General features: G+C 50.5%; 1 protein-coding gene across 1 annotated transcript in view; it reads right to left on the bottom strand.

Moving 5' to 3' along the window:
* LOC119459009 (kinesin-like protein KIF20A) overlaps positions 1–24437 on the bottom strand; it is a 92563-nt gene that overhangs the window by 43558 nt on the left and 24568 nt on the right. Inside the window, exon 6 of the mRNA XM_049671544.1 lies at positions 23634–24186. Coding sequence (XP_049527501.1) covers positions 23634–24186 — 553 coding nt within the window. The remainder of the gene's footprint in view (positions 1–23633; positions 24187–24437) is intronic.

Here is a 24437-nt window from a genome sequence, read left to right as displayed (position 1 = left end):
AGGGCTCCGGATTAATTTTGACCACCTGGAGTTCTTTAACGTGCACTACAACGGAAGCACATGGGCGTTTTTGCATTTTGCCGCCATCGAAATGCGGCCGCCACAGCCGGCATTCGATCCCGCTACCTCGTGCTCAGCAGCACAACGCCTTAGCTGACTGAGCCACCCCGGCGGGTAGAGTACAAAGCAATGACCTCTTACTTTGAATACCAAATATGAAACACACAAATGGCTACAAGAATAAGCGAACAGCATTATTACTAGTCTCGAATTTAGCAGGGCTATTGATTAAGCATCATGGAATAACAATGTAGAAACACCGAACAAGGGCCTAAGCAACAAAGGCACCTACATTTACACAAGACATGGAATTGCACACAGTGACATAATCCGGCAAATCACATACATAATAGACAAATAAACATCAATGTTATAAAAGCATTGCTATGAAATCTGTCTTACACCAGTGCCATTAAGAGAATTTAAAGGGGCCCTGAAACAGATTCTGAGTATAGTTAGGAAACGTTGCCGATTCGTAGAGACTGCTGTGAACATGTGAGCCAAATATTACAGCACTGCATACAGCAGGGAATTTACAATACTGTGTCAATAACGGCCAAAAATCACTTGCTCTCGCATCCGCAATGTCGTCATGCAAAATCATTGCATGCAGTTTCACCCACCAACGCTATTGGCTGGTTTTGCAATTGCGAGAGCATTGTCAGTAGTACATAATGGCCAATTTTTAAGTTAAATAAATGTCCGATCTCAACATGACCGAAAAATCATTTGACCTTTGTACTACCGGTCTACCACGTGGCCTTTGAGGTAGCATGCTGCTTAGCGTAGTCTACTGCTGCCACCATGGGGTGCTGCGACAAGCCCTCTCGACACCACGACAACTTTTGTGCAAGGCTTTGCACTTTTGGCTTCTCCGCTGTTTAGCTTCTAGCACACTAGCGGAATACAATTAACACAGCGCAGTAAGAACGAGGGAGAAGTCGACACAGGAGAAGTGCTAACCTTCAACAAAGGTTTTAATGCAGATCCTGAATCTTAACCACACTCACCTGAATCTGCAGAGAGGAAGAAGGTGAACTGCCACGTGCCGTTATGTCAAGAATGCAAGCTCTTTCTTTGATAAAGCCACTGACACTAGCGGAGATGAGAAGTGAAAGAATGCTGGGTATTGGTGCTATATCTCCACTTATATTTGAAGAATTCGAAAAGCTTTTTTGTGGCCCACAATTCTTGAGACGGCGTACTTTAATACAGTAGAGAGCACTTATAATGTAACCGCTTATAGTGCAGGGCCTGATATAGTACGGTCTTTTAAGACTCCCGTTAATTTTCCCATAGCACTCCATGTATACGCATACCGCTTATACAGTGCAGCCGCGCAAGATGAAATACCGGTTATAATGCGGCTTCGGTGGGAAAATCTCGCCGACAAGGGCTGTAGTGAGCACGCTTCTCAACGAGATGCGCCCACCGATGGGAGAGGAGATCAACGAGGGTGATGCGGAGGAGGAGCATGAGACATGGAGCAAGAGTCCAAGGGCGATAAAATCGTCGCCGCGCGCCGTATGTACGAGTGAAATCGCGCGGGGGACGTGCGCCTTCGTGGAGAGTGAGCACGACTTCCATCATGGGAAAGGCCATGAGGGTATGAGAGGGAGGGAGGGAGGGGGGGCAACGCTGTGCTGCGGCATTAAATGTGTATCGTGCAGCCGGGGAAAGGGGAACTGGCGACGCAAACTCCCACGCGAAAGGAGCAAAGTGGGAAGGCAGCACGGAATGGGAGGGCAGCTTCTACTCTGCCAACAAATGCGTTCGCCCCTGTGCCAGCTGTCGGTGTTGTCGTGCGCACCGTATCTTGAAAGCGATCTCCACACGGCTCTGACCGCTGTGCTTATGCCGCTCAGTTTGCGTTGAAGCGATAGACCGCACGAACCTTCGCTCGCTGCGGCGGCAGCGTTTCCCCACAGCCGTGTTTTGACAGTGGTTGTCTGCGGTCATCGAGTCTATTCATGTTTGCTTGTGCGCGTTGACACCACGCTTGTTATTTCAGTTAGTAAGCGAATGTGTCAAGCTTATGCAGCCAATAAAACTACTATCCCTACTCCTTGTAGCTCTTTACTAATTTGCTATCGCAATTTATGCTTCGCCTTTCGGGTGAAACTGAGTAATTTTTAAAATTATTACTTTTTCTGCTTCATGCGAATATCGTGGGTACTTCAACATTAACCTTTCAACGTTCGTAAATTTAAACCGATGCAAAACTCAGTCGCACTCTTTGATTCTCAGATACACGCAGCTACTTGGTCTACATGTTTTGCATACGTGCAGGGCTTGAAAATCGTTTTGGATATGGTGCAGTACCGCTTATAGTGCAGATATTCACAACTCCGGCGACTTACGTTATAAGCGGTCTACACTGTATATACCTGCCAACTTCTCAACTTCAAAATGAATAAACTCCTCCGGACACGATACTCAGAGGAGGCATAGAGTGCAAGTCTCTAAAAGCTTGCCCCAAGCTCACGCATTTCGAGAGAGATGCGCTTTATTAACGATTGTTCACCTTTAGATACAGCACACAAGCACCAGCAAAGACTGACAAATGACTCGTTTTGAGATTGCAGTGACTTTTTCAGATATACTTTGATGTTGACAGTTTTGCCTGCTTCAATGACTTAATTGTCTGTAGAAAGCTGCTTGGTACAAGAACCCCTCTTAAGTCCTCTCAGCACCAAAAAAGACTTCCAACAAAATGTTTGGAGATTAATACATGAAAGATTTGTGCAAACAGAATGTTTTAATAATAAATGATGCAACATTAGTAAGAATAAATCAAGTTTGTGAACTTGAAAAATTTGGGAGAGTTAGCAGGTATGGCATACGAAGCACCAGTACCAAGCATTATCAAGCACCAATAGGTCCAAATGTGACTGCACCTGGGGAAGTGGACAGAAGCTTGGAATAGATACACTGTCTTCAAGAAGGACCTGCCATAGTTACCCCGAAATATGTTAAACACTAATATAGGTGGACCCCTATATTTTGCGGCTGTTCCACATCAATATTGAACTCACCGAGAAATAAAAAAGTAATTATTCAAATATAGGTCCACCCGTATCTTTAAAGAATTAACAATAAGCTTTGAACACGACAACTTTAATTACAATAAGCTTGGCTGCTAAATTTTTTAGTCTATGTCACAAGCTGCATCCTTGTTGGAACTACCAGAGAAGTCGTCCTCATCGAATGCTTCACAGGCAACCAACCATTTTTTACTGTGTGCATTTACCACAACTTTACATACATAATGTGTGATGGCAGCCTGTGCTGTACTGCTTGAAGAACGGCGGGCACGACGGACAAACTTCGTTAGCTTGGTTATTTTGCTAGCTTTGTTCACGAATATAGGTAGAGATACCTTGGCCACGAATATAAAGTCAATTTGGGTAACATTTTCTGAAAATAAATGTTGGCCTATGTTTGAATAAACACAGCAGAATGCAAGACTAGAGCTCTGGCGATTACAAATTACAAAGCCTGCTCAACACCAGTGAGCAGCAACACTGCAGCTGAAACGCAGAGACCACAGAAGGATGAATCAAATGAACACGCACTTCAGCTGGCCCCGGGTCTCCTCCAGGTCCCGCTGGAGTGCCTGTGTGGCCTCAAAGAGCTCCTCCGCCTCATCTTCATCCAAGGCCGTGGAGGCCGCCACGTCCTTGGAAGGATTCGGTGCGAGAGAACCGGCACGAAACCCTCTGCCTCCACTTGCACGCTGCTGCCACCTCTCAGTCAGACGACTAACCGCCTCCTTGCAGCGAACGTGACGTGCTTCCAGCTGCTGTGGCACCACTTCAATGGCCACGGCAGAGAACTTCAGCGCACTCAGCGACTCCTCGAGCGTGGACATGGCTGGGCAGATGTTGACGATCAGAGAGACTTGCCCACCTGTGGTAAAGTAGGCCTGCATGACCTATAAAAATCCCATATAAGAGAAAAAATATTGTTTAGATCCAATGCACATGTTAGAATTTATGCGAAGCAAGGCAGTTAATTCAATGCTAAATTCAATGCATCCAATTGTCCATTTTCATCCTATGCAACATGCAATGTTGAGCAATGTTGGAAGTTGTGAATCGCGCGGTGCGTGATAAAATTGTTGCACACTGCTTACGCACAGAGACAGAGACGTACAACATATATCTAGCTTCATTAAATAGTTTATATACCTCTTGTGTTACAGTGGCATGAACATGAGGATTGGCACAGGACATCCTATGCCTGTCATACTGCCACATACTGACCCTGTCACGTCGCGATGTAGGGCAACCATGCAACACAGCAAAAGCTAGTAGCAGCAGATTGAATAAGTAAAATAGTATGCCTATCAAATATTGTGAGTATGCTGCAAGGCCAATATTTTAAGCAAGATTACTAGATGCAATTTTCATATGTCATCACCAGTGAAAAAGCATTGAAGATCACCTGCGCTACATTCTATGATGTCATCCGATAGGAAGAAATCAAAACTTTCGCAGCTCTCTGTATCTTACCTAACAGTGTCAAAACAGACCACTGATCTTAATGACAAAACGTCACAGAAACTGTCCTCAGCATGCAACGAGACAAAGCGAAGCCCGATTTTACCATTTAGTATTTCTTGCCGACATGACAAGAGCAAGAGCAAATTGTTGGCGTTGAAATTTATGCTGCAACGACAGCTATCTCTGGATAACAAACAGATCTCGAAGACTGCTTTCGGTGACTGCATGTGGCGGAAGCAATTCCGCAGCAGGAAACAGGTCTTGGGGGCCACATTTTAGGAGCCACTTATACCGACTGAAGCAGGTGGCACGAATGGTGCAACCTAGTTGTGCAATCAGGGTAATTGGCGAAAACCGCAGACAGACTTCCGAGTGGCAAGCAAAATTTTCTGGCTGGTCAAAGTCGGTGATGCGCCAAGCGACGAATCACCCTAGGTGATGGCAAAACCTGTTGCTGGTGCTCGAACACCGAGTGCATGTGCACGGTTGTGTCTAGAGTTACTGTATATGGCTCTCTTTAGAAATCCAGAATTCTGCCTCCGTATTCCATTTGCTGCTCATGCCCCCATTCGTCCGACGCAGTCACGTGGTTACAAAAGAAGCCACACAACACCGACAAGCCGCCGCTAAGGCACAGATGAAGGTGGCGATGGCAGTGCCACCTCTTCACCAAAGCTTGGTGCTTTCTTCAACGACCAATGCCCAGACAACTGCTTCCGAAATTAGCCTGTCTGGTTCCTTTACTTTAGTGCAAACACCGCATGATAAAACATTTTTTCACATATTGGACTCTATCAGGGTCGTCGATTGACATGTATTTCGAGAGATGCCACCACCAGGCTGTGCACAACGAGATCTAACACTAAGCAACATCTCAGCATATGCAACAGGCTATTTCTATTTGTTCTGAAGAAATTAAACAGCTACCATTGCTCGTATATGAAAGTTTGTACTAAAGTGTTCCTCGACTGTCCCAGATAAAGCAGGTAGACCACGGGTGTAGCACAGGTCGACCACTATCGTTCATGTCACAATGAGGTTGGCTCTTGCGACACGTGGCTTCCACTCAAAACATTGGTTCATTTTGCAGGCAAGGTGGCGGGACTTTGCGAAACTCTGCTCCCATAGGGAGCACATACAGCAACTAGAGTTCTGCCTTAAAGGGGTCCTAAATCACCCCTCAAGCTTGGCAAAAAAAAAAACGCAGTCCGTGGATAGCATACACTGCCGTGAACATCTCAGCCAAATTTTGCAGTCTTGGCATATGGAGCATTAAGTCTCCTTTATCTCAAACACTCTTTTTTAACAGAAGCCTTGTTTTCACTCTCTTCGGGCTGCCCCATTTCGTAATATAGCAGATTTCCATACGCGGCTGCTATTGGCCAATAGCCAACATCAATCAGGAACGCTGTTTGGATCAGTGCACTTCTTCCTACTGTTAACGTGTATATTTATTGAGGCAATTTAATAAACAGACCGAAGTAAGCGAAAATCTGCGTTTCAAATATCGGTAGGAATTATGTACAGTTAAACCTGGATATAACGAAATTGACAAATCCCCGAAAAACTTCGTTATAAAGAGGATTTCGTTATATGGAGGTTCGGCACGAAAATTCGAAAAATAAACGTTTACCGTATTTACTCGATTCTAACGCGCCCTCAATTGTAACGCGCACCCGTTTTCCGTTTTCGTCGAAGCACTCATTCTCGGAATGTCACACCAGGTACCAGATGCGTGGACGCGTGTCGTTTCGCACAAGCGCGAGGCATCGGAAACGAAGAGCGAGCGTCACGATGGCGTCGTATCGTCGTATAGTGTTACAGTAGAGCTTCGCTGTTACGTTCCCGGGGGCTGCGTTTTCCCGGCCGTTACGTCGTTTTCGACTGGTCCCGGCACAGCTCCCTTAGAACTCAATGCATTGGTAACCCCGCTTTTGCGTCGCAACTGTGGGACCGTTCCCGCATCATGCGTTGCGAACTGCCACCCCGCGCCGGCCCGAGCGGCCATTTTGACTTTTCATGTCGCTTGGCTTGGTGGCTTGACGATGGCATTCAGGCGCGGATCCAGGGGGGATGTCCGGATGTCCTGACCCCCCCCCCCCCTCAGATTTCTGTATCGCCCCCTCGCTGATAGGGGGATGGGCCTGTCAAAAAAATATTGCCACCAGAATTCCTCAAAATTATTTTTCGTGAGTACCAGTGGTATCAGCCGTGTATAAGTAAAGGTAGCTCGCTCACAAGCTTAGTTGTACTCCGTAGGGGTGTGGTGTCGTGAAGTTGCCATAGTTAATTTTTCTCATCAACACCTTGGACCTCCTGGCGCCGGCCGTGCCTTACTCGTCCCGTCGGTGGCGTCGAATGAACGAGGGGACATCCCTTTTGCCAAGCACGCCGATGTCCGCGCGAGCGCCTTCGCGCCTGATCAACTTAGTTCCCCATTGGGGTGTCATCGGTTGCCTCATTTGCTGTCATCGGTTCCGCGGCCAACCTGCTTAATGAAAGAGATCTCTCGCTGAAGTGTTCATATATAAATAATAACAACTAAGAGCTAAACTAAGAACTACGCATAGACAACTTTTTTTTAACTGTAGCACTCATTGTGATCACAGTTACACATTGACAACATCCAATAGAAGCATATAGTACCGTTGGTACGCTACAAGTTTTTCATTGTAACTTCGCAGTTTTATTGTCGTACATTAAGCATAGGAGGCTCAAGCCCACCGGATCCGTTATCTGAGTGGGCGTTCTCGCGGAGCAGGGCGAAGCCTCGAGCAGGGGCTGTGAAGTGGGGGAGCGTGACGTCAGCGGCCAACGCCAGCGCGCGGGCCTAGGATGGCGTCGCGTGGTTAGAGAAACGGGAGCAGATGCGCGCCTTGTGTAAAAGGATGACGTCACGTGGGAAACAAAAGATGTTACGGGGAGTATTTAATTAACCGTGAACGGCTAGCGCTTGCCTAGTCAAGACTGCCAGAGCGCACAGGTTCCAGCAGGTTTTCAGTCCGACAAGAGAGCCTCTGACCCAGCCCCACTACAACGCCTTTGTCTTTGCCATTGCTCGTGACATTATCCCCGGCCGATGAAGCACCGTCCCGGTGCTTGTTGTGATCAAAATGGATTATCACAGTTGTAAAGTTTGAGGCGGGAAACATGTACGATGTCAGTTCGCGGTGCGGCAGTCGATGAGGTGGATGCCATGGGAGAAATCTCATAGGTGACAGGAGTCAGCTGGCGCAGCACGCGATAGGGTCCGACGTACCGCGACATTAACTTCTCACACAGGCCGACGCGACGAGATGGGAGCCAGAGAAGGACGAGAGAGCCCGGTGGAAAATCAGCATCCCGGTGTTGACGATCGTAGATGGCCTTTTGTGCGGTCTGCGATGACGTGAGCCGAGCGCGGGCTACTGTGCGCGCGACGAGCGCACGCGTGATGACATCTTGCGCATAGGAAGTCGTGGACGTGGAGGCCGGATCAGAAGGGAGCAAGGTGTCAAAGGGTAGTAAGGGATGGCGTCCAAAGAGAAGATAGAAGGGTGAGTAGCCGGCAGTTTCATGACGCGATGAGTTGTATGCAAATGTGACGAACGGGAGCGCAACGTCCCAATCATGGTGGTCATCGGAAACGTACATGGAAAGCATGTCGGTCAGTGTACGGTTTAAGCGTTCGGTGAGTCCATTAGTTTGAGGGTGATATGAGGTCGTGAAGTTGTGATGAGTAGCACATGATCGAAGTAGATCGTCAACCACACGAGACAGGAAGCAGCGACCGCGATCTGTGAGTAGGTGACGTGGAGCACCATGTTGGAGGATGACGCCGTACAGTAGGAAGTCGGCTACGTCTGTGGCGCAGCTGTTTGGCAACGCTCGAGTAATTTCAAATCGAGTGGTATAATCCGTAGCGACTGCAATCCATTTGTTGCCTTTCGTGTAAATTGGAAAGGGACCCAGCAAGTCCAGGCCCACTCGATGAAATGGCTCGGCTGGAACGTCAATTGGCTGAAGGAGACCAGCGGGTAGAGTCGCAGGTTTCTTCCGACGCTGACACAGGTCACAAGATGTTACGTAGCGGCGAACGGACCGATAAAGGCCCTTCCAGAAAAAAAATGTGGTTGATCCCTCTTATATAGGAATCGGATAGAACACGAAAGTGAAACGTGTCTTCACAGAAGTAGTGTAATGTTTATTGCACATTGATATATAATGTCTCTTGGTGTTTTGTGGCTAAAGCGCCCTTAGGCGTTGATGCACCCACGCTGACGCCTGGTGGCACGTCTCCTCCATCACGACTACCAACGTCGATGACCATGAGCAACCGTCGTGCATATGGAAGCTGCACTACGCTGCACACGCTAGCACAACGCGAAAGACGAAGCACGTAACTGACACACTAATACAACGCGCAAGACAAAGCACGTAACTGAATCGTCACCGAGTCAAATCAGCGCGTACAGCGCGTCGTAATTGCAGCCTCCGCGATCAACTTCAGAAACATTTTCAGAGCTAATTGCGGAGGCCACGCTCCGCTGTGCTGAGTACGGTGAACGCCACCTAGGTGGCGTTGGTAGTGCTTCTTGATGCCAGCGTTCCTTCGAATGCTGGCATCGAGGCGTCGTAGTGCTGAGACCACCGAAGCGTTCACTGTCGGTGCGCGCTAAGGCCCGACCACATTCGGCGTTTTCCCGGCGTTTCCTGGCGTTTCGTGACCCGGCGCCGCTCAGCGTCGACGCTGAGGGAGGCGCCAAGCCGAAACGTCGTACTCAAGGCACACCAGAAATCTCGGCGCCGGCGCCGCCGCCGGAAGCGGATCGATGAGCGCCGACTTGGCGCCGACCAATCAGCGCATGGCTGCGGCCGCGCTGCTGGCAACTTTTGCAAGCGACTTCCGCAGCAACCATTTCGCGTGCGTGCCACCATGTGGCGCCAGTGTCTCGTCGGCGAGGCGGCGCCGTCTGAGAAAGCAGCCGCTCGTACCATCGAGCGCGCTGCCGTGAATGTGTGTGCGTGTGTGTGTGTGTGTGCCGCAGAACTATAAACAGGGCTTAAAAACCTTAACCGGGAACATTACTCATAGTTCACTTGAATGACATTGCACACTGCTTCTGGTTAAATCTGTCTGGACACATTGTGCGACGCTGGACTGGCGCTGTTTGCGTGCGTCTCATGTGGCTGGGTGACCTCTCCGGCGCCGTTGATGCAACGACGCCGAGAGACGCAACGGCAGGAAACGCCGGTGAAAACGCTGAATGTGGGCCGGGCTTTAGTGTCATAATGCAGTACTTCTCTTTTCTGCTCGTAGGCGGCGGCACCGCCCCGAGCAAGAGCGCGGGTACACGGAGGAGTGTTAGATATATAAGGCGCGTCTGTGTAGCTCTCTGCAAATGCGTTTGTGGCGCAATGGGTTAAACGCTCGGCGATCTATCGTCGCGGACCGAGAAGTCGTGGGTTCGATTTCCAAATTTTGCATGTTTGTGGAACTTTTTCTTCTGGTTTCTTTCTTTGTATTATGTTCTATGACGTATTTCCGTGACGGAAATACGTCATAGAACGATGCTGACGTATTTCCGTGACGGAAATACGTCAGTGAAGTCTTGGTGGACCCCGGCATAAAACACCTTCGTGTTAAAAAGCGTCGTCGTATGCGATCATAAGTTCTGGAGACGCCTAAGTGCCCGGAAGTGGGGGCGTCATGAAACTGGATGAGGACATCCCTGCGCAGATGATGCGGGACAACGAGCAGGAGTTCGGCGCCGTCGGGGTGCATTTTGCGGCGGTAAAGAACGTTATCCTGAAGCAAGAACATGTTGAGTGAAGGGTCGATGGTGCCGGATTGCAGACGGTCAATAATAGAGAGCAACGATGGATCTCTACGTTGTTCGTCGGCCACATGGATGAAGTCTGTTATCGCCAAGACACAGGTGTCGGAGTCTGTTTCAGTGGAGTCGGGTGGTTCAACGGGATGGCGGGAGAGGCAGTCGGCGTCGTTGTGTAACTTGCCAGATTTGTACACTACCGAGAACGTGTACTCCTGTAACCGTAATGCCCAACGGCCGAGCCTTCCTGTGGGGTCTTTAAGTGTCGAGAGCCAGCAGAGCGCATGGTGGTCTGTTATGACCACGAACGGCCGTCCATATAGGTTGTGGTCTCATCGCTACGCTACGCTCACGGCGCGCACGCCCCGATATCGCGCGCGCCGGACGACCACCGCGGGTTCGAGCACTCCGAGCCGCGATGCGTACATGTAGGGCGCCGCGTCAGCGCCCACTCCGTGTGCCGACGCACCGCTGCGCGCGCTCGCGCCCGCCGGTCCCATGCAGCTAGGGGAAGGCAAGCCAGCGCGCGCAGCAAGGGAGACCCTAGGCGAAGCTCTCGAGAAGGAACACACAACATTTATTAAGCTGGGGTTCAATACAACATAAGTTTAAACAACACATCCGAATCTAAGTCTAATCACAACACAAAACATAGCCAAATGGTCGTCGGTGGCCGCTAACTGCGCACCGCGACGGAGAAAGCAAAGAACAAAGAACCCAGCAGAGAGGGAGGCCGCCTATCCTTCTGCCAGCGCCTGCCATCGCGCACCCCACAGCAAAGAAAATGGGAACAGAAAGAAACAGAAGAACAGGCGGGGGGCCCGATCGCAAGGCGCTGCCTCAGGACATCGAGACGACGGAAGAGTGCCCGCGCCCGCCGAGGCCGGGACCCCGACGAGCCGAAGTAACCATCGGCCGGCGGCGGACAAAGGGGGCCGCCGCCGGCAGAGAGAAACACGTACGCACCTTCCGACGCCTGGATGAGGTCTCTCCCCGGGCCCAGTCTTGCGCCCGCGTACCCGGAGCGCACGCAAGCAGGGCCCGAATCCCGCCAAAAAGTCGGCCAATGGGCAAGCCCGTTGACCTTTCCGTGGGCGGGATGACAGCCGAGTGACAGTGTTTTATGACCCGATACCACCCCGTCCAGGCAGAGAGGCGAGGGACATGGAGCCCCCGGTAACGCAACGCAATGAAACGGCGTCGCACAAACACCGCGAGCGCCCGAACCCCACAAGGTACGGACGGAATTTCGCGACAGCCCAGACGAGAGCTAGGCACTCCCGCTCAGTAATGGTGTAATTCTTCTCCGACGGTGACAGAAGACGACTAGCATACGCGATCACACGGTTGACTTCGTTACGTGTTTGGGCGAGGATAGCACCAATGCCATGGCCGCTTGCGTCGGTGCGAAGTTCTGTTCTAGCAGCCGGGTCAAAATGAGCCAGCACAGGTGGTGAAGTGAGGGCAGAAATCAACGACGCAAAGTCAGTCGCTTGTTCCGCGCCCCAATAAAAGGCCGCATCCTTTTTGAGTAGGTCCATGAGGGGTCGAGCAATGTCCGCGAAGTTGAGAACAAAGCGGCGAAAGTAAGAGCAGAGCCCAAGAAAGCTGCGTATTTCTTGCGTGGACCGTGGAACCGGGAAGTCGCGGACGGCACGGACCTTGTCAGGGTCCGGTTGTACGCCAGTAGCGTCGACTAGGTGTCCAAGTAATTTGATCTGGCGGCGCCCAAAGGTACACTTAGATGAATTGAGCTGGAGGCCAGAACGCCGAAATATGTCGAGGATGGCCGACAGACGAGGGAGGTGGCTGTCAAAGCTGGGCGAGAAAACGATTACGTCATCCAGATAACAAAGACAGGTTGACCATTTCAGACCACGTAGAAGAGTGTCCATCATGCGTTCAAAAGTTGCAGGAGCATTACACAAACCAAAAGGCATAACCTTAAATTGGTAGAGGCCGTCGGGTGTGATGAATGCGGTCTTCTCGCGGTCGCGCTCATCGACGGCAATTTGCCAGTATCCCGAGCGGAGGTCTAGCGACGAGAAATATTTGGCACCATGGAGGCAGTCGAGCGCATCATCAATTCGGGGAAGAGGATACACATCCTTCTTCGTCACCCGATTGAGATGGCGATAATCGACGCAAAACCGCCAGCTGTCGTCCTTCTTTTTCACAAGCACTACAGGGATGCCCAGGGGCTAGAAGAAGGCTCGATCACATCTTTATCTAGCATTTTATGAACCTCCTTTTGGATGACTTGGCGCTCAGAGTGAGACAATCGGTAAGGGTGCTTGTGAAGGGGGCTGGCGTCTCCAGTGTCGATGCGGTGGGCCACGACTTGTGTACGGCCTAATGGAGTGTTCTCAACATCAAATACGTCAAGGTACGGAAATAGGACACCACGGAGTGCTTCACTTTGGGACAGTAAGAGGTCGGGGGATATCATTTTGTCCAGAAGTGCCTGGGTTGGCGCCGGTATGACAGGTTGGGTCATGGGCTCAGCGTCAGCAGTGAATGAAGAAACAGTACATTCTTCCAGAGGTGACAGTTCGGCTAGTGAAATTCCTTGAGGAAGAACATGGGTCGAAGTAGAAAAGTTGAGGACTGGAAGCAGCGTTCTGTTGTTGGCAACAACCACTATGGTATGAGGAAGCGCGATGTTGCGCGAGAGGATCAGGTCTGTGAGGGGAGCGACCACATATTCACCATCAGGGACCGGTGGGAACGGTGGCATAAGGACGTAGGTAGAAGCCTACGCGGGTAGTCGTAGAAACTCCATGGAACGTAGGCGACTGTGACTTGATGCGGCGTAATCAGGACACAATGGCAGTTCGAGCCGCAAAATGCCAGTAGAACAATCGATGAGGGCAGAGTGGGCGCTCAAGAAGTCAATACCAAGAATGACATCATGAGGGCAAGCGTCCAGAACAGCGAAAAGAACTGAAGTGTTGTGACCGGCAACAGTAACGCGGGCAGTGCACATACTAAGAACCGGTGTTCGGGTGCCGTCAGCTACTCGCACAGTAGGAGAGAAGGCAGGTGTCAGCACTTTGCGTAGGCGGCGTCGGAGCGTAGAACTAAGAACAGATATGTGGGCGCCAGTATCAATGAGAGCAGTAACGGGCACACCGTCGACGAGAACACCGAGCAAATTGCGTCTGGAAGTAGGGTTCAATAGAGGTTTTTCTGTCCTTGTCGTCAATGCAGCCTCACCTCCCGGAGCTGCACTGGCTAGTTTCCCGGGAGGTGGCCAGAGGAAGCCGGAGAAGGAGAGCGACGGCGTTGAGGGGAGCGCGACTGGTGAATTTGAGGGGACGGCGATCGGCTGGACCAGTGTCCTTGTGCGGCAACATCGGCGTAGGTCGATTCAGAGCGCGAAGACAGACGGTGAGGATCACGGGCCGGAAATTGGTCGTCGAGAAGAGGTGTGCTATAGTACTGGCCACGATCTTGGCGGCGGTCACTAGGGAAGCTTGGTCGGTAATTCCGACGATTGCGGCAGTGGCGTGAAATGTGGCCGACGCGAGAGCAAGAAAAACAGATTGGTCGGTCGTCAGGCGTCCTCCACTCAGAAGGGTTGCGGTAGCGGGGTGTGAACCGGGGAGCGGAAGCGGCAGCAGCAACAATTGGGGCGGTGTGGTGTTCAGTGGGAGGACCGGACGCGCACATGGGCGGAGGGGCGTAACTAGGGCGCTTGTGGAAATACGACGCCCATATTGGCAACCTCCTGACGTACGACGGCCTGAATGAGAGAGATTGTCGCCAAATGGTCGTGAGCAGGTGCCTGATAAGCGGCTGGAGCCATGGCTTCGAGCTCCTGGCGAACAATCCTGGCCAAGTTGTTAGGCGGCGAGAACGGAGGGGGCGTCACGGGATCATCGCACGAGGATGTCGCAGCTGTATTCGGGAGTCTGTTAAAGCGCTGAGTAATCCGCCTGCTTTTGGCTTGTTCAAACCGCCGGCATTCAGTGATAATGGAGTCAACCGTGGCGCAGTTCTTACACATGAGGATGTTGAAGGCATCGTCAGCTATGCCTTTCAACACGTGGCCAACCTTGTCCGTCTCTGGCATGTCTTTGTCAATGGTACGGCACAAGGCTAGTACGTCTTGAATGTAGGCGACGTACGACTCCGTGGACGTCTGAGCTCTGGCCGCCAGCTCGTGCCGGGCTGTCATTTGGCGCGCGGCCGATCGGCCAAACAGTGCACGCATCTTCTCCTTGCATAGGTCCAAACTTGTAAGTTCTTCTTCGTGCGTGTTAAACCACACCCGAGCCGTGCCCCGTAGGTAGAAAATGACGTTGGCAAGCATTAGAGTCTCATCCCACCTGTGGTGCTTGCTGACGCGCTCGTACAAGAGGAGCCAATCGTCGACGTCTTTGTTGTCCGTGCCGCAAAACGTGCCGGGGTCGAGGGGCTGCGAAAGGACCACGGTCGGCGGCGCCGCAGGCGCGGGCTGCGATGACTGCGTACTGTCTTCGGCCATGGAGGCGGGAGATCCAGACGCTGGCTCGCTGAAGACGCTGGCTCGCAAGAAGACGCTGGCTCGCGCTCACGGCTACTACGCCACATCGTTCTTCTTGTAGGTGGCGTCGTGAGTCTTCATACGCGGTGATTCGCATATTGTAAACAACCAGCGTAGTGGTTGCCGCGTTGAAACGAAGGTGTCTCAGCGGAACACAAAGAATCTTCTTAAGGAAATCAAGGTGTCCCAACAGAACTCCAAAGACGGACCCGTGCTTACGCATTTCTAACGAACCTGCGACAGACGATCCCAAATTTTATTTTAAGAAACATTACAGGCTGATATACCGGGTGTTCAAAATTAAGCTTTATGGTTTTCTTAAAATTAGGCACTGGGAGGCACTTGAAGACCACCTGCGCAAATAAGTTGTGTGGCCAGTGGGACACAAAGTGAGATTATAATTATCGCTGTCAGCAATCGAATGAACTAAAATTGAATAATTAACTTTTTATTGACTGCAGTAAGTGTGTATGTTTGCATTCAAAAGTTAGAGGCAGTCGTGTTTCTGCACAGTTTCACTTGGAAGAATTCTTCTAGCATGTCTATGCTCCCATATATCCAACTCCAAATTTTAATTGTCGTTCGCATGATTACGCATGCAAGAGAGTGAGGATCAGCGCAAAGCTCCTCCCTGATGTGACGCGGCTGTTGGGTGCAGCGTTTAGTCTGACAACGCGGCGGAGGCATTCGCAAAGATAATAACTGCCCCCATTCCCCTCACGGCTGGCGAAATAAAAAGAAATCGAAGAACCCGTAACCGCTGTCGTAACATGCGACCGCGCAGCTTGTAAAGATGGCGGCAGCTGCCATGCCGAGATAATGGCGCGAGCGGAGAAGCCGGAGGGCAGTGCGCGTGCGTAATGGTGACTAGACGACCGGGCATGGTCCTTGTTTGGGCTACGCAAATAAAGTGACTGCTGATTTCCAAGTATTGTAAGTTTTATTGAAATCAAAAGCAATAACTGCACCATCAACAGCAGAAACCTTTTTAGCTATGCTAACGAATATTTCATACTGCCTCTTTAACTTTGGTGCTGTCATGCACAAATCTCATGACAACACTTCACCCATCAAGATGTCAATGCCCTAAAAATGTTCAAAATGCCTCCCTTCCACAGCAACGCAAAGCATAAACCGCTCTCGCGTCGAGTCGATAATTCTGCGCAGTGCAATTGAAATTTGGAGTCGGATATCTCGGAGCACGAACACGCTAGAATAAGTCTTCCGACTGATACTGTGTAGAAACACGACTGCCTCTAAGTTTTCAATACAAACATACCCACTTACTGCAGTCGACAAAAATAATTGTTCAATTTTAGTTAATTGGGCTGCTGACAGTGATAATTATCATCTCGCTTTGTGGGCCCTGGACACATAACTTATTTGCACAGGTGGTCTTCGCGTGCCTCCCAGTGCCTAATTTTAAGAAAACCATAAAGCTTAGTTTTGAACAACCTGCATTATCAGGCACAGCCGCCAAGCACATGGCTGTATTGGGTAACGTCCTTTTCCTATAAGCTCGGAGAAACCGATACCTGGTTCTTCGCTATAGGGCTTCTTCCTCTTTCTGGGGTTTTACGTGCTAAAACCAGTTCTGATTATGAGACACGCCGTAGTGGAAGACTTCGGATTAACTTTGACCACCTGGGGTTCTTTAACGTGCACTACAACGCAAGCACACGGGCGTTTTTGCATTTCGCCTACATCGAAATGCGGCCGCCACGGCCGGGATGCGATCGCGCGATCTCGTGCTCAGCAGCGCAATGCCTGAACTGACTGAGCCACCACGGCAGGCTACAGGTGTTGCTCTAGCCGTATAAAACGCGGGTTTATCGTGAGCAGAAACGGTGAATTTCGGTAAATGATAAAGGCTACTATCATCATCATCATTGACAGAAGCTGACCCCCCCCCCCCCCCCCCCCTCAGAAAAAACCTGGATCCGCCCCTGATGGCATTGACCGCCCAAAGTGCCGGGGGCGACAACTATAACGTATTTTCTGTTTCCGCCAGCAAAAGTATGGCCCTTGAGATCCGTATTTGCTATATAAAGATGGTTTCGATGACGCGTTGTGGCCCTAAATTTGGTTTTGGCTCATAGATATTCCGTATATAAGGGTACGGCCACGCTAGCCGCAAAAAACGCGCGCGTCATGCAGCGAGCGGCAAGTTGCCGCGCGTCAGCGCCTTGCCGCGAGGACACCGTGGCACGCGCGTCTCGCCACGCGGCAGCGCGATAAGATCTGCGCTACGGTGTACCTGCGCTCTCCGAACGGGCGAGCAACACCGCGAGCGCTCGTTGTTTCATGCCGGAGACGACGATCGTCGATTGAAAACCCGGCGCGGACCGGCGGTACAGTGTACTAGAATGTTTTCTAGTTCACTATACCGGCGGCGTTCCGGTTGTGATGGCTCCGTGACGTCAACCTCGTCGCTCTTGATTGGTTCTTCATCTCGCGGCACGCGGAATTTGCCGCAGAACGCATTTAGCGCGGCATATCGCAAGACCCCCGATCCCTGCCGCTTTTGCCGCGCGCGGCATGACGCGCGTTTTTGCAGCGTGTTTTTGCCGCTAGCGTGGCCGTACCCTAAAGTCCAAGGGCGATAACGCAGTCGCCGCGCGCCGTATGCTGTATGTGCGAGTGAAAACGTGCGAGGGTAGCTGACTACCGCGTCTAAATCTCGCGCGCGCAAGAAAAGCAGGGAGGAAGCGCGCCTTCCGTTGCGCTCGAGGCACCGGCGAGGTAAAGATCAAGGGTCTTTACGGCGAGGGAGCGAGGGGGGAGGGATAGCGGGGCGGCGCGCGGTCGCGCAGGCCGTATCTTGAAAGCGATCTGCGTTGGGGCAGAGTGTAGGTGCGTCGGCGGCTCGTAGCTTTCTGCGTGCTATGTGTTCTCGGCGCTCAGTTTGCGTTCAACGGAAGCGATAGACAACAGCACGAAGGTCACTTCGCTCGCTTCTCCAGTGGCGCTTCCACACGCCGCCAGCGTTTGACAGCGCATGTCCGCGCTCATCGAGTCTGATGTGCCACAGCGTGTACCAGCGCGTCGGCAACGTCAGCTGGAAAAGGAGAGAGTGCCGGTTTGGCGAGCTAGGCCAGCTGCAGCAAGCGGCAGGATCAGATTTGAATGAAGGGAAGGGGAAAGGTCACGCCCGGGGCGGCAAGATCGCCGGGTCGAGGGATGCAGGGCCGCCTCGCACACGCACGCACGCACACGTGCGCTCGCTTCGCATTCCATCGAGGCGGAGAAGGTGCGTCCGGTTGCTGCTCGCGCAAAAATGACAAAATTTGGGGCGAAATCTCTAGGCGGTCGGAGGGGAAAATTCGTTATATCGAGGGGGTCTCCCGCTGCCACTTCGTTACGTAGAGGTCTCAAATACATGTGCTTCTATGGAGTAACGGCGGGGAATCGAAAAACTTCGTTATATCCCGGAATTCGTTATATGGGGGTTCGTTATAAGCAGGTTTAACTGTACTACCGAAAATACGACTATATAGTGCTATCGCAGACTATTGTCTGCTAATGCTCGGCCGCACCCGCGCGCATAGGAATGAAACATTGGCCACACAGCTTATCAGTGCCATTAGTTGTCAGGTCTCGCTAATTTCAGTTAGTTTTTAACACTGAAACAGCCTTGAACCACATGAAACTTAAGGTCAGACCACCACATGCACACATGCCAGTGCGCGCTCACTCCTGGCCGTTCCTGGCTAGATGCCTTGGCAGACATCGCTTCGTATTGAGCTATTGACGGCACTTCAAAATGCACAAGTTCGATGTGGCTACTATTCGTAGGTCAAGCTGGGACAGGAAAAAGGCAGTCCGCATCACGGTGTAAGAAGAACAGGTGATCTGACGACACGGCGACCGCTGCTGCGCAACGCGTCTCACTAATGGTGGAGTTTCACGTCTGCACCGCTGCACGGCAGCACACGTCAGGAGGCTGAAAAAGCGGGAAATTCGAATGTGTAAATAATTGTAACTGTGCGTAAAGCTCGTTCAAAATAATTAAAACTAATTTTTTTACTGTTTCTGTGTGCCACTATACTAATTGAAATCCCTCAGGCGCCGAAACAGACGATAATGTCTCCGGCATTGCGGTAGCGTCGCTGGATCTAGCAGACGGTGCTTGAAAATGCCTAGAAGCAGTCGCAGAAAAGTGGTGCGGGCACACGATAAGTTCTCTTTTCTTAATATTTTGCAAAGTTTGCTTTACCGTTGGGCAATCAGTCACCCTTGTTCTTGGTAAGCGCTTAATAAAGTGTTCCCGTGGTATACCTAATGGAAAAGGACGAATCCGTTTAATGGCAAGAAAGGGTAGAAGAGAGATTTGCCGTTTGAGCCGCGACGTTGCCTGGCGGAGACGGATCTAGCCTGATTATGGGCAAGAAGTGTTTCGTTCCAAACTGCAAGAGTGGATATGACTCGTGCAAAGACAAAGTATGTATGTTCAGTGTTCCTAAAGAGACGAGTCGACTGCAAGCATGGCGGGATGCCATACAACGTGAAGACCGAGTCCTGCGACCAGTGGACTACGTGTGCGAAAAGCACTTCGACCCAATGTACGTGTCAAAAACATGGACGGCAATGCACAACGGAGTTGTTTTAGCCAGCACGACCCGAAGAGCTTATCTAGCTAGAGATGCTGCGCCGAGTCATTTTCCGGCTACTTCACACTACACTTTCAAAGAACTGTGTTCCGTGACAACTGACGCCTGCGAAGCGCTCCCGAAAGAAAGAGCAATAGGCAGAAAGCACAAGCGAAAAAGAAGAAACAGAAAGCCAAATGTAGTGAATCACGAGTTACTAGAGCTAGCAACTGACGTGCCAATAGAAGACGGCCAGAACCAGAATAGCGAAGCCAACACAGAACAGACTCCAGCTGACGACAAGCGCAGATCAAAATTAACCTGAAGGCAGTGAACTACAAGAACCGCAGGCAAAAGTATATGTGATGCAAGAGACAAGAGCTCAAGAGACTTCTCGTGTGGACAAGGAAACGTTAGCCATAGCAGCTCAGCAGTCTACAAGACCTCACAAAATTCAGGACTTCAGTGCAGCATCACATGACGGTAACACCGACAACATCAACTTCAACACGCTCTTTGAAAATCCGTCTCGCCAGGAATAATGTCACAGCTGGGTATGTATATTCTACATCGATGGACTTCCTTTCTGTTGGTTTGCAAGTTGGTTTCATTTGTTTTTCTGCTGCCTTGTAATTTTGAATAAAAACAAGAAAAACGATCGGCGTCTTCTATCATAAATATTTTATTAAGGAGCATGCGTATAAGGATATATGCATGCAAGGTGCCGCATGCTTCGTAAGAAACAAACAGCCTTTAAATTGGTGCTTTATGGACCTAATACTATGCAAGGAGCCTGTATGGGAAACGCGCAAACTAAATTTTCATTGAGTCTACAGAACAATGATAGCACAGTTCACCACATTAAGCGAAAGTGCTTATATATACACTCAGGAGGGCATTGTACGCGGTACTCCCCTACGCACTGTTTTCGCATGAGAAATGAAAACGCGGACGCAGCGTATAGTGACGACAGATTGCAACTCGTCATCGAAACGTAACTTGCAAAATCAATTGTCAGCTGCTCCAACAAAAATGCGTACTGTTAGCGCCGCTTTGAGCGAAATATATGCTTTTGATTTAAAAATGCAGCAAGCCTAGCGACACTCTCAAATAACTCTAAGCTTTTGGGAAATTAAGATGATAACCTCAATATGAGAGCGTTAGCACTAACAGGCGCTCTGAAAAACGCTGGCTGAAACAGCTGAAACGCGCGCGCGCTCAGGGTATGTTTGCCCCCGGCCCCCATGCCCCGACGCCCAGCCTCCTAGTTGGCGTGCGCCACCTAGCGGCATCCCAACATTAGTTAGACACGCCGGGCGTTTCCGTCGGATCACCTGTTCTTCTTACACCGTGGTCCGCTCCGTGTAGCGCGGCCAGGCTGGAGCATACGAGTGCGAGCTTGCACTCAAGCCCTGTCATGCAAAGAGAAAACGCTGTGCATACGCACTATAGGTGCATGTAGCTACGGTCTGCTACGTAGCCTAGATACCACGGCTGCCACGGGCGAGTCTGCTCGCTGAGGAAAACTGCATTTAGCAAGTCGTAGGCGCCAAAGTTGGAACCACGTTCAGTTGCGGGCACGCCCCCCTTCGCCGTGCGAGGCACTGAAGGAGCGGGAACAGTGCAAAGGGGACCATCGGCAACCTTTTATTGCCAATAACTGCACTTCTGATGAATGCATTGAAGTATTTTTTTTTCTGGAATAGTCTGTTTTAACTTGAAATGCATTTATCGACTTCGATAAAAAGTGGTTTAGGGCCCCTTTAAGAAGTCTGTGTGCTTTACAGAAGCCTCAAGCTAACAAATAAATGGACAGATCTTATCTGCAATTTATTGTTTGTAGTGCTCACTGGATCTACTTTGTCGGTCGAAATTTCGTACTATAAAGGCCATGCATCTGGCGAGATGCCGACCCTGCAGACAAGCAAAAGGCTGAGGTGGAGGAAGGGGTGAAGCAGGCAAAGAGAGCTTTTGTTTTAAAGGAGGACACAGGTTCCGGGGAAAACATTGGATTTTAGCTTAGACAGATGACATTTTGAAATATTCAATCTGGTGCGCCGATTGCAAATGTGCCATTAGCTTTTTTAAATTTTGTGCAATAATTTTGGGAGACGAGCTGCAAGAAAAAAAAAAGCGAGAGCTAAAATTAAGCAGGTATGTTTCTGACTATCCAAATTCTTAAGTGGCAACAAAGCAAGCATGAATTTTTGTTGAATAATTTCTGCTAGATTTCTAAATTTTACCATGTTATAAATCGCTACTACTAGTATACCATAATGGTTATGCACCTTATGACTGGCATTCAGGCAAATAAAGAAATTATGTCATTTCACAGCCGGCCTGCATACCTTACCTTTAAAATATTTTGTTCCTTTTATATCAGGCCATATTGGCCAGCTGGCCAGTATATCAGGCCAGCTGCAGTAATGGTTTCTCTGTATGCCTCAGGAAATCAGCTGTGTCGAGGCCAGTACAGAAGTAAAGCAGCATGCTTGAATGTTAACACTTGTAAAAAAATGCAGCATAGAGCGCTCACCGAGATGGCAAATAAATTTATTATCGATCGTAAGCACATGTGCAGTCATTGCCATCAATCAAGATTTAAAAGACCCCCCCCCCCCCCCTCCTCTTAGAAAGAATGTCTGGATCCGTGCCTGATACCCGCCTAGACATGTCTACTGCTGGTATTTCTCGTGTTCCTAAAATGCGACTGTACAAGAATGTAACAAGTGGCTCACAGTAAAAAAGTAGAAAGTTAGATCAAAATTAGAATATGCTTCCTCCAACTGCGATCTTTCTAATGCCACATTAATAAGTGCCCTTTACTCTCTTGACATGCCCTTTACTCGCTCGTTAAATAGTCTAACTACTCTTGTTTTGCAAGTGCTTCAGTAATGAAAGTTGGCTTAAGCTTGCCGACACTTCAATGCTGCCGCAAATGCTCCCGTCTTAAACCTCTTTCGAAAGATTTATTACACTAACCCAGTTCTTAAAAATTACCTTTTTCTTGCCTCAATCTATGTTTCCTTGTGGAACAATTCCCAATTCAAGATGGAAGTTCCATCATGCCACACTAATATCTGCCATGCTTCTTTATTTCCACAAACACCAACTGGAACCACCTTTCTGCCTGCGTCACTGCAACCTATGCTACTGCCGCCTTCAGGAAGGCAATAAGCGATATATTTTGTTAACCACTCCACTCTGTTGAAGGCTCTGGCCACGAGAGTGTGTAAACAAATAAAAAAAATGTCACAGTTTCGCCCTAAGGGCGAAGCAATGAATGCGATAGCAACACAGCAATGCCATACGAAGTAAGGTGAGCGGCTTTGGTAGCAATATGAATTGTAGTAAACATGAGTTGATTAAGTAAGCAGGTGTGCTGCGCCGTAAGTAGACCGACATGAAGAGAGACTCGATGACCACGAGAAGGTGCCTGTGAAACGGTGGTGTTCATGAGAAGCGCTTCCCGTGGGCAGCGCGTGCGAAGGGACACACCTGTAGCGCTGCACTGCCGATCCGGGCAGCATTGCATGTGTAGCGTGCGTTGGAAAATGTGGCCCGACTATTACTAACTGAATGAACAAGCGTGGTGTGAGCGCGCACAAACAAACATGAATAGATCACACTGAATGACTGCAGACAACGACTGTCAAAACGCTGGCAGCAAGCAGCGGGCGAAGGTACGTGTGGTCTATCGCTTCAATGGAAACTGAGCGGCGAATGCACGGCGCATAAAGGTCAGAGCCGTGTGGAGATAAGCGACGGTGCGAGCGAGCGACGAGCGCGGTTGCTGGCAGAGTAGAAGTGCCCCCCCCCCCCCCCCCTCAGCTCCTTCCGGCGCTGGCTTCCCGCTTCCTTGCTTGCGCGTGGGAGATTGAGTGCGTTCGCTCTCCGTGATAGCGCGCGTCCCCGCACACTTCCGCTCGGGCATACGGCGCGCGGCGAAGATTTTATCTATAGGGAACCTGACGGCGACGGCGACGCCGACGGCAGAAATCCGGTTGAAGTGTCCATATAATTGCTATCGCAATAAAATAAAATAAATGAATGCTGCTTGATGTCAAGCAGTAAGCCCATGAAACGGTCAGAACTAAATCTCGGACCAGAATGTCGGCCCATGACAATGCAATCATACCTGGGTGAGCTTGCTCTCTCGAAAGGGCACGGGGGTCTTCTTGGATGCATCCTTGTTGTTACGCAGGCCCTCCAGGCAGCGGCCGAGCACCATCAGAGAATTGTTGATGCTGCCAGCTTCGCGCAGGCGCGACCCATCGGTGCCAGATTTGGATGGCCTCTCCGAACCCGCCAGGTCGCAAAGCATCAGCGTGCTGACGTGCCAGTTCTGGCTGCCGTGGTGCCCGTCCACCCCAGAGGCCACGAGCCGCACAGTGAAGACGCAGTGGCTGCGGCTCGAGCTGCGGTTCAGCTGCGTCTCGGCAAAGGTCTGGTTGTTGCGCGCCAGGCAGAGCAGCCGATGCGCCTCGTCGGCCGAATGCACAGGCACTTCGACGAGCCCGCGCACGAACGCTCGCTTGGCCCGGTCTTCGCCCAACTTGAGAATGGTGCGACGCTGGCCCCCTTTTATCTCAGTCGACGGGAGCAGCAAGTCGTAGATGCACTCGTTGTAAATTTCGTAAAACGAAAGCCACAGCATTACCTGTTGAAGACCCATGGGCGAAAAAAAAACACTGTTGATTAAAGAAAAGTTATACAGCAAAAGCATCCCATTCTAGGGTTTTCCATGCCACAACCATGATCTCATGAGGCATGCCATAGTGGGGGAGTCTGGGTTAAAAAAAACTGCGTAGAGCAACCCTATAATGACCTATAACTGACACTTCAAACACACTTTCCACAGTGGCTCAGACACGAGAGCGTTTGAACCCGTCATCCGTGTGCCAATGCTCCTCTCTTTGAAGTTCAGAACCGACCCAGAAGC

The sequence above is a fragment of the Dermacentor silvarum genome, chromosome 7 (assembly GCF_013339745.2).
Source record: "Dermacentor silvarum isolate Dsil-2018 chromosome 7, BIME_Dsil_1.4, whole genome shotgun sequence".
NCBI classification, from domain to species: Eukaryota; Metazoa; Arthropoda; class Arachnida; order Ixodida; family Ixodidae; genus Dermacentor; species Dermacentor silvarum.
The sequence above is the reverse complement of the archived record's forward strand: the minus strand, read 5'-3'. Positions and strand labels throughout refer to the sequence as shown.